The sequence below is a fragment of the Microcaecilia unicolor genome, chromosome 1 (genome assembly GCF_901765095.1).
Source record: "Microcaecilia unicolor chromosome 1, aMicUni1.1, whole genome shotgun sequence".
In the NCBI taxonomy this organism is placed as follows: domain Eukaryota; kingdom Metazoa; phylum Chordata; class Amphibia; order Gymnophiona; family Siphonopidae; genus Microcaecilia; species Microcaecilia unicolor.
Genome location: NC_044031.1, coordinates 463,590,841 through 463,606,712, shown reverse-complemented (window position 1 = coordinate 463,606,712; position 15,872 = coordinate 463,590,841). Strand labels below are relative to the sequence as shown.

Below are 15,872 nucleotides of genomic sequence, written 5' to 3'. Positions count from 1 at the left end.
CCTCTCCCGTCTCTAAAGATCTATTAAATAAATCTTTAGAGGTCCCGCCAGGACCTCCCTGTGCTCCCTCAGTATCCTGGGATGTATCCCATCCGGCCCCATTGCTTTGTCCACCTTCAGATTCTCAATTTGTTTATAAACTCTTTCTTCCGTAAACGGCGCAGTAGCCACTCCATTCCCAGATGTTCCCTCGGCAGCCAACCGCGGTCCTTCTCCAGGATTTTCCTCTGTGAACACCGAAGAGAAATAATTGTTTAGCACGTTCGCTTTATCTTCATCACTCTCCACATAGCCATTTTCATTATCTTTCAGTCTCGCAATTCCATTCCTATCTCTTCTCCTTTCTCCAATATATCTGAAAAATGTCTTGTCACCTCTCTTTACCTCTTTAGCCATTTTTTCTTCCGCTCGCGCTTTCGCTAGCCGTATTTCCCTCTTCACTTCTTTGAGTTTAATCCAATACTCTTTTCTGTGATCCTCTCATTGCGTTCTTTTGTATTTCTTGAACAAAGCTTCTTTTGCTCTTATTTTTTCAGCTACTTGTTTAGCAAACCATATAGGCTTCCTGCTTCTCTTGTTTACTTTCCTCACAAAAAGATCAGTCACCATATTTAGAGCAGCCTTTAGCTTGGACCACTGTTTTTCCACATCTTCTGCGTCTTCCCACGCCAACAGCTCCTTCTTCAGGTATTCCCCATTTTATCAAAATCAGTACGTCTGAAATCCAGTACTTTTGAATTTTGTGCGTCCGCACTTCACCTTCGCTCTTATTTCAAACCATATGGTGTGATGATCACTATTACATAGGTGGGCACCCACCCGGATATTGGAAACAGTACCCCCATTCGTGAGCACTAGATCCAGCATTGACCCTTCCGCCGTGGGTTCCGTCACCATTTATCTGAGCAAGGCACTTTGACAGGCATCCACAATCTCCCTACTTCTTTCTGATTCCGCAGATGGGACGTTCCAATCCACGTCAGACAAATTGAAATCTCCCAACAGTAGCACCTCCCCTTTCCTACCAATCTTTAGAATATCTTCTATCAGATCCTTGTCTAGCTTCTCCGTTTGCACAGGAGGTCTGTAGATAACCCCCGTGTGGATACAGGTTCCGTCTTCTCTTTCCAGGACGATCCATAAAGCTTCTTCCTCTCCCCAAGTTCCCCGCATTTCAGCCGATCTGATATAGTCTATCACATACAGAGCCACTCCTCCACCTCTTCGGCCCTCTCTATCCTTCCTAAAAAGATTATAGCCCGGTACGGTCACATCCCATTCATGGGAATCGTTGAACCACGTCTCCGTAATAGCAACAATATCCAAGTTTTCTTCAAACATCAGGGCTTGCAAGTCTTGAACCTTTTTACTTAGACTATGAGCATTTGTGCACATAGCTTTCCATGTGCTTAGTGAGTTTAGGTAGTTTACTATATTTACATGACCTTTCCCTCTGCTGTCTTGTTTATTCTGGGGGTGAAATTCTGAAATCCTTGGTTTCCTTTTGTCACCCCCACCCTCTAGTTTAAATGTCTAGAAACATATTGTCTGAATTTCTCCCCAAGGATCCTTTTTCCCATCACAGAAAGATGGGTGAGGAAGTGGCTGGAGGAGAAGAGTGATTGCTGGAGGAGCTCAAGATATCCTTGTTCTTTACAATTTCATTGTAATTCAGCTGTTTCATCTGTTCCAACCAAAGCCGATAAACCCCTGATGCAGGCCGGTGTGGCCGAAACGCGATTCGTGTCGGGTTTTTATCGATTTTAATAAAGACATTGTTTGGGAAGACATTACATGAGAGAGGACTCTTTTTTGGATCCACAGTGTGTACCTGGTGACCATCATTACAGTACAGCCTGTCATTTTTCCACGCTCCTATGTATCTAAAACCTTCTTCTTTACACTAAGACTCAAGCCACTTATTGAATTCCTCTGTTTTGCATAGTCTTTCCTCTCCCCTCCCCAACTTAGGAATTACTTCAGAAAAAGCCACAGTCCGAACCAAAGATTTCAGTCCCTCCCCAAACTTCTGGAACGCTCTCTGTGCTGTAAACTTGCTATTGTTGGCCAGGTCATTTGTCCCCAGGTGAATTACAACATCAGCATTTGAAGCCTCGCCCTCTTCTCGGATCACTTTCAGAATTTGGTCTGTACATTTTGTAGCTGAAGATCCTGGAAGACATTTCACTAGGTTGGAACCCCTGAACTGTGCTCCTAAGTTAATGCCTCTGAAAATGGAGTCTCCAAGCAGTAAGAATTTTCTTCTTTTCACCATTCTGTCATTATTTGGGGGATGTTTCTTGGGTTGTGCTACTTTCATTGCCTCTGGTTCCTCCACAGTATTTCTTTTTACACCATCGTAATGATGCAATGCTGCAAAAGAATTTGAGAGGGGCAAAGCTTGGGAGGGCGAGTGTTTCTGTGTCACAGATTTTAGTCTACCAGAACCTACTGTGACCCATCTATTCCTCTGATGTTTATTCTCTAGGGCAGTGGTGGTGGTAAATTAGCTGGGAAATGAGTAATCCTGGATGCTGAATATTAAACAGCATGTATTTTACAGGGGGGCATACGTATAGGTGGAGACCGGGCAGAATGCACACACATGCCAGCTTTATGCTTGGCATAAATATTCAGGCCTAAGTGTGTACATGTGTATATATCTGGTTATGCTAGTATTCCATAAAGGAAAGTAGGTGACTACTTTCTTTTATATAATACTAGTAAAAAAGGCCCGTTTCTGCCGCTGATGAAACGGGCCCTAGCCGGCACCGGACTCCCTTCCCCTCCCCTTACGCTTGTCTCCCTGGTGGTCTAGAGATACCTGTTCGGTCGGGGCAGGAAAGAAAGAGCCCCCTCTTTCCTGCCCGTAGTGATGCTGCTAGCTTCCTTGCTGCATCGTGTGGGAGTCTGGCTCTCGGCGTTTCAAAATGGCTGCCGAGAGTTGAAGTCTCGCGAGGCAGCTTCAACTCTCGGCGGCCATTTTGATTCACCGAGAGCCGGACTCAGACACGATGCAGCCGGGCAGCTAGCAGCAGCGCTCCGGGCAGGAAAGCGGGGGTTCCTTCGTTCCTGCCCGAGCGAACAGGTACCGCTAGACCACCAGGGATAGTGGCGTAAGGGGATGGGAGGTGACAGGGGGGAGGGAAGGTGATGAGTGGAAGAGTGTGGTACCGGGGGCGGGCCGGTACCTTGAAAGGGGCGGGGCGATGTGGTGAAAGGGGCTGGGGTGATGGGCACATCGTTGTTTGCGGCTGGGATTTGTTGGAAGGGGAGGAGTAGGTTTCCCTACTGCTCCCCGTGCGTTGATTTGCCTTGTTTTCGTGTTCCGCCCTCGACATCATCACGTGTGACGCGAGGGCGGGAGCGTGCCAGGTGCCCTTGACCTGGATTGGCCACTGTCGGTGACAGGATGCTGGGCTAGATGGACCTTTGGTCTTTCCCAGTATGGCACTACTTATGTACTTATGTACTTATGCAGACATGGTGAGTGTTGTGGCTTCACCACCATGAACTTACGAACCGGTGTGTGAGTTCCTGCAGTGACGTCAGTGTCCTCAGAACGTTGAGGGTGCGTTTTATTATAGTAGATGTTCCTATCAGGCACTCTCTGGGTGCCTTGATATTGGCATGCAGTTATAGAATTACTCCCATAGAGGCCTCACAGATACAAATAAACGTGTGTGTGTGTGCACACACAGACTCAGTCAGACACAGACACATATATACGTGAAGATGGGTTGAAAGAATTCCATGAACCATGCTGTGCTTGCTTTTCCTGCTTGTTCTGTTTGTTTTATTAGCTGTTCTATTGAGTCCATTGTAACAGTCTGATGGAAATCAGTCCTGTTTTCTGTTTGCATAAATTTGAGTACTTAGCAATTCTGTTCAAAGCAGAATTTTGTCTTTGAAAATTACCTGAAGGTACCTATTGATTTTTGTTTTCTTACCATTTTGTCTCTCTTGTTTTTTTTGCTTCTCTTCATTTTCAGGGAAGGCAACGAGCCCACTGACAACACCGCAATTTCATACCGCTATCTGCTTAAACAAGTCTGCAAGTTTTCCAATGTCCTAAAGAAACTAGGTATGAACCGCACTTGTAACCCATCCTTTTCCTAATAGAAATTAATTTTATAATAGGTAGTCTAGATTTGGAGGTCAAGCAAATCTATAAGGACACATAGAGGGGCATAATTGAACGAAAACATCTATCTCCATGGGCGTTTATCTCCGAGAACGGGTCCGTGAAGGGGCGGACTGAGCCGTATTTTCGAAAAAAATAGACGTCCATGTTTTATTCGACAATTTGTGAGCTGGGCGTTTTTGTTTTTCAGCGATAATGGAAAATGAAAGCGCCCAGGTCAAAAACAAATAAATCCAAGGTATTTGTTCGTGGGAGGGGCCAGGATTCATAGTGCACTGGTCCCCCTCACATGCCAGGACACCAACCGGGCACCCTAGGGGGCACTTTTACAAAAACAAAAAAAAAGGTAAAAGAGCTCCCAGGTGCATAGCACCCTTCCCTTGTGTGTTGAGCCCCCCAAATCCCCCTCAAAACCCACTGCCCACAAGTCTACACCATTACTATAGCCCTAAGGGGTGAAGGGGGGCACCTACATGTGGGTACAGTGGGTTTGGGGGGGTTGGACGACTAAGCATTAAGCAGCACAATTGTAACAGTTAGGGGGGGGATGGGCCTGGGTCCACCTGCCTGAAGTCCACTGCACCCCCTAACAACTGCTCCAGGGACCTGCATACTGCTGCCAGGGAGGTGGGTATGACATTTGAGGGTGAAAATAAAAAGTTGTGAAACATCATTTTTTGTGGTGGGAGGGGGTTAGTGACCACTGGGGGAGTCAGGGGAGGAGGTCATCCCCGATTCCTTCCGGTGGTAATCTGGTCATTTAGGGCACTTTTTGGGGCCTTATTCGTGAAAAAACAGGGTCCAGGAAAAGTGTCCTAAATTCTAGCTAAAAACGCATACTTTTTTTCCATTATCGGTGAAATGCGCCCATCTCTGTTCGACCGATAACCACGCCCCAGCTCCGCCTTCGCCACACCTCTGACACGCCCCCATCAACTTTGTCCGCATCCGCGACGGAGTGCAGTTGAAAACGTCCAAAATCGGCTTTCGATTATACCGATTTATTCGTTTTGGGGAGATAAACGTCTATTTCCCGATTTGGGTCGCAATATAGGCGTTTTTCTCTTTCGATTATAAGCTGGACAGGTGCCTATATGACTTGATAAAATTAATTGCAGGTATAATGACGCTATGGACTTACCCCCAGGTGCGTGCCTAGATTGCGTGTGCAGTTTAAATGCGTAACGAGCTAATGTCAATAATTTGGCACTAATAATTTATTAGTGCTAATTGGTAATAATTAGAATTTACGTGCCCATCTTGCTAGACATATTCTATAAAGATATCTGCAGATCTGAAAGGGGACGTGGCCATGGGAGGGACGTGTGCGGGTCATGGAGGTTCTAAGAATTTGTATGACCTGTTACAGGATACGCCTGATCTGTACCTAATTTAGACAAGGGGATTTACACCAGGTTTCAGTTGGTGTAAATCCTTGTGGATCCCGGCACTAGGCACCGTTCTATAAACGACGCCCAACTCGGAGTTCCATTTATAGAATTGCGCTTAGCACTCATTTTTTTCGCACCATATATATATATATGTAGAATTTGGTCCATAACGCCTGCTTGGCAGCAGATGTAAATGTCTGTGCATAAAGTACATGATTCTAACCATTCTTCACCCAGACTCTAACCCAGAACGTGCCTACATCTGAGTCACATAAAAGTATATACTTTATTGTCTTTGTGTATACTTTTACAAATTTTATAAGTTTCATATATGTGCATAATTGCCTTTATAATATTTCCCCCATAGTGGATGTGAGGGTTTTTATTAGAGGATAGGAGTATTTTTTTAAAACATCTTAACATCTCAGAAGCATGGCTGGTTATTTATTCTTGTCTTCGCAAATACATATTCACTAGATACCATTTAAAACATTCGCTTAAAATGTGATTCATACTGTGGTAAGCCTTAAGTTATAAGCAGGAGCATAGCACCTATGATGTGAACACAAAAGGGATGGGCCTCACAGAGACCATTTGGCATATGTGTGGAATTTTTTCTGCAGGGCAGGTATCATCTGCCCTCAGCAGACAGGAGCTTCAGAATCTCATCAGGCAAGCTTAGCCACACTTCTGTCTAAGAAAAGCTGGCAAAGTTCCTAGTTTTCTCAGGCCATAAAACCAGTACTTCCTTCTAGTGTTCTCTGGGCATTGTTTGCTTGGAGTGGTGCCTGGGGCTTTTTTTTCCCCAGTTTTTAATGAGATCTCCTGCTTCACTGCTGTCTGTATCTTTTCAATGAGGATTTTATTTCCGCCTTGAGAAATCAGTAGCAATTCCAAGTGTTCCAAGTTATGTGCTGATCCTTATCAGAATCACGTACACATATTGCATTGGCACATGCCAGTGGTAAATAAGGAACAGACAAAGGGCAAGAGAGAGAAGGAGGTTCTAGAAAAATCTATATTTGGATTAGGAAATAAAAACAAAGGCGACTTGGGCTAGCTAGTGAACAGTATAGCTAGAAAACACACAACAAATATTTTTGTTGCGTGTTTCTTAGCTTCTGCTTTTTGTTGTTAGGTATTATTCTTACTGTAGCTAGACTTTGAATTTCTGTAGACCCAGCAGGGAGCAATAATCAAAAGCTGGTAAAATTACCTGCAATAATGAAGAAGATTTTTGCCTGCTTTCTCTGTGGGTATCTCTTCCATAACTTGGAATAATTACACTTACGTAGTCATTCTTCTCTACTCATGTCATTCTTCTCTCGATCCTGGGGAAATCTCCGGACACCTTCTGTGAATAAAACTATATGTGCTTTTGAATAACGTGCAAAGCTTTTGCCTGCAGATGGGTTGGATTGTATTCAAGCCCCTACTTTTGCAGGAAAAATGTATTTTTACTCATGCAAAAGGCTTGACTGATTGCTGTTGTAGAGGGCGCCTATGTGAAAAGTCCAGCCTCAACTGAATTGGTGTAGCCAACTGCATTGCCTTATCAGTAATGAAATTAATACACAGTAAAATGGTTTCCTCTCTCTTAACTGTTTGGGAAGATGCCAGAAATGCCCCCAGTGGCTACTGTAGAAGTTTTGCAGTTTCTGCATATTTATTGTGGCAAGTGATGCACAGTAACTACAAAACCTTACCCCACTTTACTAAATTGGTATCTTCTCGATTGTTTGTATTAAATGTTTGTCTTGCATGTGTTTTAACGTTGTTTTTATGTTTGGATGGGTGCATATAAATCGAAGGAATGAATAAATAAACTTTTTTTTAATCATGATACACAAAACTACCCTGTTTAAATACATTTAAAATAGCAAAAGTTGTCAATAATGGAGTGCGCATGGGATGCAGAAATCAAAAGGAGATGTAGGAAATAGGAGGTGAGAGGCTAATAAGCACATTTCAGGAGAGGGATCCTGGGGTGATAGTGTCTGAGGATCTCAAGGCAGTGAAACAGTGGGACATGTCGGTGGCCAAAGCCAGAAGGATGCTAGGCTGCAAAACAGGTATAACCAGCAGAAGAAAGAAGGTGTTGATGCCCCTATTCAAGTTTTTGGTGAGGCTCCACTTGGAATATCGTATTCAGTTTTAAAGGTCTTATCTCACTAAGGATGTAATGAGACTTGAAGTGGTTCAGAGAGAAGCGACAGAAACAGTATGGGTTTGCGCCACAAGACGTATGAGAAGAGACTTGATGATCCTAATACATATACCCCAGAGAAAAGGAGAGATCAGGGTGATATGATACAAACATTTTTAAATACCTGAAAGGTATTAATATACAAACAAAGTTTTTCCAGAGACGGGAAAGCGGTATAACTGGAGGACGTGAATTGAGGTTGCCGGGGGGGGGGGGGGGGGGGGGAAGGTATTGACTTTTTCACAGAGAGAGTGGTAGATACCTGGAATGCCCTCCTGCAGGAGGTTGTGGAGACAAACGGTAATGGGATTAAAATATGCATGGGATAAACATAAGGATTCCTATATGGAAAGAGAATGGAATCAAAATAAACTTAATGGTGCTTAGACAGGAACTCCAGTAATTGCGAAATAAGGCCAGACTTCTACAGTCTATGCCTCGATTATGGCTAAACAGATGGGCTGGAGCAGGGCTTCAATGGCAACTTCAGTACAGGAAACAAGACCAGTTCTAGGCAGATTTCTATGGTCTATGCCCTGAAAATGACAAAGATAGATCAGGTATGCATATGTTATCACATACCATATGCTATACGTTTATCTTGTTTGGGCAGACTGGATGAACCGCGCAGATCTTTATCTTCTATCATCTACTGTGTTACTATGGTATTCATTTTCAAAGCAGATGGACTCCCAGAGTGGCCCAAAAAGATCCACCTGCCAAAAACATCCAAATCATGATTTTTCAAGAGGCAGAATTTGGACGTCCTACAATGCAGCTTGTCCAAATAGTAAGAGAGTGTGTTGTGGGCGAGTTTAGGGTGGGACTAGGGAGGACCCAAGTTTAGGACGTCTAACAGTGATAATTGAATGGGAAGAAATGTCCAAGTCAATAAAAAGGGCATCCTAAGTTAGAGCTGTTTCAGTCATGTCCACCTCTCCAACTTCTCTCGGTTAAGCCTATCCGACCTAAGGGAATCTCCTCTCACTTTTCATACATAGTGCATTTCTCTTGTCTAGCTTTTTGACTTCTTTTGAGTTTTTTTTTAACTCTCTATTCAGTACAATCGAGAATACAAAAATATCTTAAACATCAGATCAACTGTGGTTCCAAGCACGCAGTGGTTTCTGATCTATGCACAATCCAAATAGCAAATAATCCAAACCTGTATCATCACAGTTACAGTTGTACTGTATATTAATCGTACTGTGCATTTTTCATTTTAATAAATAAATTCCTTCATCCTGTTATCCCTCCCTCCCCAAAGATACATATGTCAAACCGAGGGATAAAATAATTAACCAGATCAAAAAGAATTGAAAGTTATGTGACTACAATTTCAGCACAAAGCAAATAAAGCAAGAAGAAAAAGATGGAAATGTAGCCAGATATCACTCCAAACAAATTAAACAAGATATCAGAACTTTAAGCAAATGTGTAACCAAAAAAGTGTGTTTCTCAAATCTACTGCAATATCCACAAAAAAAACTATGAAGTCCTACTAAAAACAGTCTTTCATACATGATCAAACCAACTTCTCTCTTCATTTCCTTTTCCTTTCCAGTAGGGCAATGTCAAACATGAGAGCTTTCCATTTTAGTATGTGTTCTTCACGAGATCAAGATTACTTTTTTTCGCTAATAGAGCCTTAGTGAACAGAACTGTGTTACCTTCTGGTAAGCTATAGACATGGCCTCCCCTTCTAAACAGTTCTGTATCAATGTTACACATAGTAGATGATGATGGCAGAAAAAGACCTGCACGGTCCATCCAGCCTGCCCAACAAGATAGACTCACATGTGCCATTTTTTGTGTATACCTTACCTTGATTTGTACCTGTCTTTTTCAGGGCATAGACCATATAAGTCTGCCCAGCACTATCCCCGCCCCCCAACCACCTGCCCCGCCTCCCACCACCAGCTCTGGCACAGACCGTATAAGTCTGCCCAGCACTATCCCCGCCTCCCAACCACCAGCCCCGCCTCCCACCACCGGCTCTGGCACAGACCGTATAAGTCTGCCCAGCACTATCCCCACCTCCCAACCACCAGCCCTGCCTCCCACCACCGGCTAAGCTTTCACACAAGTGAAATTTTAAGACAGGAGGTTATTTTGTGCCATAATTTGTTTTATTTTATTCTGTTTATATTGATTACAGTTAGGAAAAAAATCACGTAGTGTGCAAGGTCCTAACTTGTGGAATTCTCTTCCTTTGGATTTACATTTAATAGAATCCTTGGCTGATTTTAAAGTTAAACTCAAGGCTCATCTGTTTCAGCAGGCTTTTGGGTCCTAGATACCCTTGGCCAACCGTGGAGACGTAGCGGTCTAATGTGTGCAGGGTCAGTTTCTGGATCTTTGCTATTTTACTTTTTCTCTCTCTGTTATTGTAGTCCTGTTTCTTTTCTTTATTTTTGATATATATGGAATTGCAAACCACATTGATGGTCTTCCCTAGGCAGTATATTAAGTATTGAATAAACCTGAATCTTGATGCCGAATAGTAGGCACTAAGTTATAGAATGAGGGCTTGGAGTTCTCAATCTGTTCTTTAGATGATGATATTTGTGATGAGGTTGTAAGTAAGATTTCCTTCTGACAACTGTCCCATGTGGATCATTATCATATAAGCAATGCAGTACTGTGGCCCTCTGGATAGCTGCTCCAGTTCTCCTTGTTGAGGGATCAGGAGCATACAAGACATCTAATTTTGGGTGGGCCTGAGCCTAAAGTGTTGGGGGGATCAGGCACATACTCAGACACCCAGTTTTGGGTGGGCCTGAGCACAAAGTGGACAAGAAACCCTCCCCCAAACGATCAAGTATGTCTCAGCTCTGCTCCTCCCCCCACCCCTTACCTTGTAAATGCTTCAGTTCTTCGCCAGCAGTGAGCAGCAACTCATACCCACTGCTCGGACCAGCCCTGAGCATTCTCTCCCGTCTATGCAAAAACAGGAAGTTGTGTCAGAGGGAAGGCTTGGGGCTGGCGTGAGCTGCGGGTATGAGTTGCTTTACTGCCAGCGAAGAAATGAAAGTTTTAAAAGGTATGGGGATTGAGGGAGTGGAATTGAGAGGCGCCAGAATGCCGGTGAGGGAGGGGAGGGAGAGATGCTGGGAGTCTTCAGCTGGCAGGGCTTGGGAAGCTGTGCCAGCCACATCAGAGGTGCACCATTGCTGGGTAAGCCTGTGCCCACCCATGGCTACGCCTGTATGGGGGATAAACTGTATGGGGGATAAACCGGTCTATAAGTGTCAAATTAGAATTAGCTGAATGTTTGCAGTGATCTGTGGGTTCTGTTTTGCAGTCCTGATCTGTTTCTGGGCTGTTCGGTCAGAGATTTTTATTGCTGTTCCAAATCTTGCCTTGACTTCAGTATTACTAGTTTCATATAACTTCCATTTTTTAAGAATCTTTCTGACTTCTAAAATGGTAACTGAAAAGATTTTTTAGCTTTTGTTACAGATTATTATTTTCAAATGCAGAGACAGATGCTGAAAATAGAAAAACAATTAAAGCTAAGAGGTTAGAAGGGTCAGAGTATTTATTCAATTCTGGAATTGTGTTCTTCTGTCTAATTTTGGACCTAACAAGAAACTAAACTATTTGGACCTTATTAACAACTTAACAATGAATGAACTAGGACTTTTGAATCTGCCATATTAATTTCTTTAAATTATTTTCAATCTGGTAAAAAGCCAGCAAATTAATAGTAATTATACATTTAACTTTGCAGACTGTAACTTTGCACCATGTAGAAGTTCTCAGTTTTTGTTCACGTATGGATTTATTGAATCATAGAATTTGGCCAGCGGTGCCTAAACCTTTGCACACATCTGTAGTTTTCCTTTGAAAGATGTTATGCCCCCAGGCTTGGTAGTTGTATGCAATATTAGAAGATTGGATTGGATTTATTATTTTTAATCTGCCTTTATCCAAGGCGGCTTACAAAAATGCACACATAAAATCATGTAAACACATACATAAAATCTAGTAAATATACAATGATATGATTCCGAATTATACTAAGCAATGACATCCAGGCTGTTTAGGTGACCTAGAAAAGTAGTATCATCAAATGCATAGTAAGCCAGACCACAGAAAAGGTAACATCCAGGCCTCTTAGGTAATAAAAAAAGAAGCACCATCAGATGTATATAATATGCCAGGCATAACAAATGTCTTTTCAGCTGGCGTGTCGTTCATTTTTAGGATATCTCGGCGATTCATTCCATGTTGTTGGTCTGGCTAAAGAAAAGGTTCCCCCTTCTCGTTTTATCTAAATGTACATGATTCAAAGCACAGCAGCCAGCCCATGTTAATTTTTTACTAACACTAAAAACCTTGCTTTTTCATGCGTAATAAATCGTTAATGTGCAGCTACGGCAGCATCTCAGGAAGTGATGGGTCTTTTAAAGCAACAGCTCAACCTAGTTTGGTAAATAAGCAGCTCTAGTTGCTAGGGTTTGATTAGCTTTTAATGGAATGGGCAGCTAGGCACTGGTAGGAAACACTTTTCCCCACCAGGATTGTCTTCCTTCATCTACCCAAATGAAGCTTGGGGGAAAACTGAAAAACAACATCAGGAAATACTTTTTTGTGGAGATGGTGGTAGATGCTTGGAATGCTGTTCTGTGTGTGTGAGGGGAGGGGGGGGGTGTGGAGTGGAATGAAAACCATAGATGGAATTCAAAAAGGTATGGGCTATAAATGGAGGATTCCTGTATGGGAAGAGGATGGAATAAAAATGCAGAGTATTTCTACTCCAAATTAAAAAAAATAATTGACTCATACAAAAAAATAAAGAGAAAGCACGGAGTGTCAGATATGCCTCTAATAACAAAGAGGGGGGTAACCTTCATGAAACAGCAAGTTCAACTTTGGCCACCTATCTGGCCAGACTGGATAGACAATGCTGGTCTTTATCTGCTGTTATTTACTATGTAAATATTTATTATACACCTCTTACAGTAAAGCTTAAAAGCTAGGTACAAAATAACAATTTCAAAACGGTCCCATCCTCCCTCTCCTCACCCCTAGCTTGCTCTTCTTCCATTTCTTAGTCAGAAATACTGTGTAAGTATTTTTCTCTTGAAAATATGCTGCCATTTCAAATCGCTGAGCGAGTCTAATAGATTGGGAGGTGCATCATATTACCTGGTAATTCTGTCCCACTCATCAAGGCTTACTAATGGGACCAGCTTCGGCTGCAACAGATGGTATTTATGGAAGGTAGCAGCTTTGTCAGCGTGTATCAGGGTAAGGCTAGAAAATAACAATGAAATGGTCCAAATCCAAGCAACCTTCAAGAACTGCTTCTACTATTTGCAAGAACTATGCTTCCTCTCTCCTTATATCGAGAAGGTAAATCTTATCCCATTTGTGCATGCCATGATAACATCAAGACTGGATTACTGTAATGCACTCTACACTAGTCTGACTACAAAGGGTCTGCACCAGCTCCAATTTATTCTAATTCTGCAACAAGACTAATAGAAGATTGCAAGTGATGTGACCACATCACACCATTTTTTTCAAAAACTTCACTGGTTGCCAGTACAATACAGGGCTAAATTTAAAACTCTATATCTGATCTTCAAGGCCCTTAAAGGAAATGCCCCCCCCCCCCCAAGTACTTAAAGAATAGATTGACCCTCTACACACCTCTAAGGACACTAAGAGCCTCCCAAGGAGTATCTCTAACCACACTCTCTCCAAAAGACATTCACAATGTGATACCCACATTTGAGCCTTCTCCAGTGTAGCCTTCAGGAAGCAGGTGAAAACTTGGCCCTTCAACCAGGCCTTTAATGGAAGAAGTAACTAACTTGTTAGTCTCACTGACATACACAAGGAGTGACATGGGCTGCACATACTGCAGCAGGACATATTTATCCACTTCTGCCCTAGCTGAGATAACATTTTATCAACTCTCTGACCTCATTTGCAACTTTCTTTGGTCATCTTATTTTCTAACTCCTCTTACTCTCTTACCTACCTATATGCTCCTTCTTTGCTTATACCCTACGCTGTCTATTAAAATGTTCTGCTACTTACTATGTGTACTGTGCCATACTTTGTATTGTTATTTGAATATTTTTACTGCTTTGTCTGTTGCTTGTGTTTGATTTATTCTTACTGTACACCACCTCGAGTGAATTACAGTGTAATCCACTTAAGGGTAAGGGTCTGGGACCAAAGAAATACATGCAGTTAACCGGAGTGTGCACTTAACCATTGTGACCCAAAGAAGCTTGACATCTGATAAACATATGTACAGTACTGTTTATTATACGTACAATATACAGTCTCCGTTAACTGACGTTATACAGTCTCCGTTAACTGAGGTTAGGCTTGAAGTAATCAGACATAGTCCTCTGTACACTCTTGTGTCTGTGAGTTCCATGTACACTCTTGTGTCTGTGAGTTCCATAGACTACGTCTGCCAGACAGTAAAAACTGTCATAGCACTGACATCCAGTGGCCTCCAGAATTCAGGGGCGTAGCCAGACCTTGCCAGGAGGGGGGGCCAGAGCACGAGGTGGGGGGCACTGTTAAGCCGCCTCCCCCCTCTGGCGACCCCACCTCCCCCCGCTCGATTGCGCCGACACTCTTAACCCCCCCCCCCCACTACCAACCCTCCCCCGCCGTCGCCGCCCGCCCCATGAAGTACCTTGTTTGGTGGCGGGGATCCCCAAACTCCGCCAGCCAAGAGTGTTCTTCAGCACCGGAGTTAGTAGACTCCGGCGCCTTCATTCAACAAAGTTCGTCTGAAGGATCAGCTTGTTTTGACGCCTTACGTCCTGCACCGTGCATGTAGCCCCGTGCAGGACGTAAAGGCGTCAAAACCAGCTGATCAACATTCTCTAACAACATTCTTTCACTTCTTCTGCCTGTGGCAGTTAACCAATGAGATTTCAAATTTACCGCCCCTTTGTCACGCACCAATCTGCTTCCATATTCCATGCGTGTGCTTATGCAGAGTCTTTCCTGCAGAGGAGCGGTCTTAAACCATGCATATAAGCGAATCTTGCACTTATCAGTGGTGCGCTAAACCGAAGTTTGTCCCCATAGAAATTGATGGCACCAAAAACGGGACCGAAGTAAGGCATGCAGTTAAACAGAGCATGTGCTTATCTGATGTGCACTTAAATGGAGTAAAGGCAGTAAATAAATCCTAATAAATAAATAGTGCTTCTGAGAGCTGCAGTATGCTCCATTCTGTAGGGTTCCTATTGAAAGAGCTGCATAATGAGGAAGGGACTAAGTATGCAAAGGAGAAGACTGCACAGGCCGGATGAATTGGATGCAAAAAAAGAGATCACAAAGCATACAGGGTAATTTCTAACTGAAGTTCTGTTCTGTATGAATAGGAGACTTTTTTTCAAAAGCCACTTTAAAATTTCACACAATTGCAAAGCAGCATGCGCCTCATTAAGAATATCACAAGTGTCATATTGGGTCAGACCAAAGGACTATCAAGCCTAGCATCCTGTCCTTGAGTGAAAAATACTTTCTCTGATTGTTTGAAATGTGCTACCTATTAGTTTCATGGAGTGCACTTCATCTTAGTACTGTTTGAAAGGGTAAATTGTTGCTCCCTCTTTACCCATTCCACCCTATTTATGTTTTATAGATTCTGTCATATCTCCTCACAGCAGTCTCTTCTGCAGGTCGAAGAGCCCTAACCCTTTTAGACTTACTTCACAAGGAAGCATTACCTTTATCAATTCAATTACACCTCTGTAGCTTTTCTATTTTTACTATATCTTTTTTTTTTTTTAGATGTGATGAGTAGAAATGCACACGACACTCAAGGTCTGGTCACATCATGGATTGATACAGAGAATTATTAGCTGCATTTTATTTTCTATCCCTTTCCTAATAACTCCATACATTCCATTTTTTGTAACCATTGCTGCACACTGTGCTGAGGATTTCAACATATTGTCCACTATACCTCCAAGATCCTTTTCCTGGGTGATGGAACACACCATCACGTAGCTGTAGTTGGGATTGTTTTTCCCCTATATTCATCACTTTTGCACTTGCCCACTGAGCACAAAAACATCTAGCAAATGGCCATTTTTGAAACCAAAATTTGGACCTTTTTCGGGTTTGAAAACGGCCATGT

The 15,872-nt window shown here is 42.8% G+C and overlaps 1 protein-coding gene across 1 annotated transcript in view; it reads left to right on the top strand.

Annotated features, from left to right (window-relative positions):
- The window catches only part of LOC115476782 (acetyl-coenzyme A synthetase, cytoplasmic-like), a 113,839-nt gene that overhangs the window by 19,061 nt on the left and 78,906 nt on the right, over positions 1 to 15,872 (top strand). Inside the window, exon 3 of the mRNA XM_030213364.1 lies at positions 3,993 to 4,084. Coding sequence (XP_030069224.1) covers positions 3,993 to 4,084 — 92 coding nt within the window. The remainder of the gene's footprint in view (positions 1 to 3,992; positions 4,085 to 15,872) is intronic.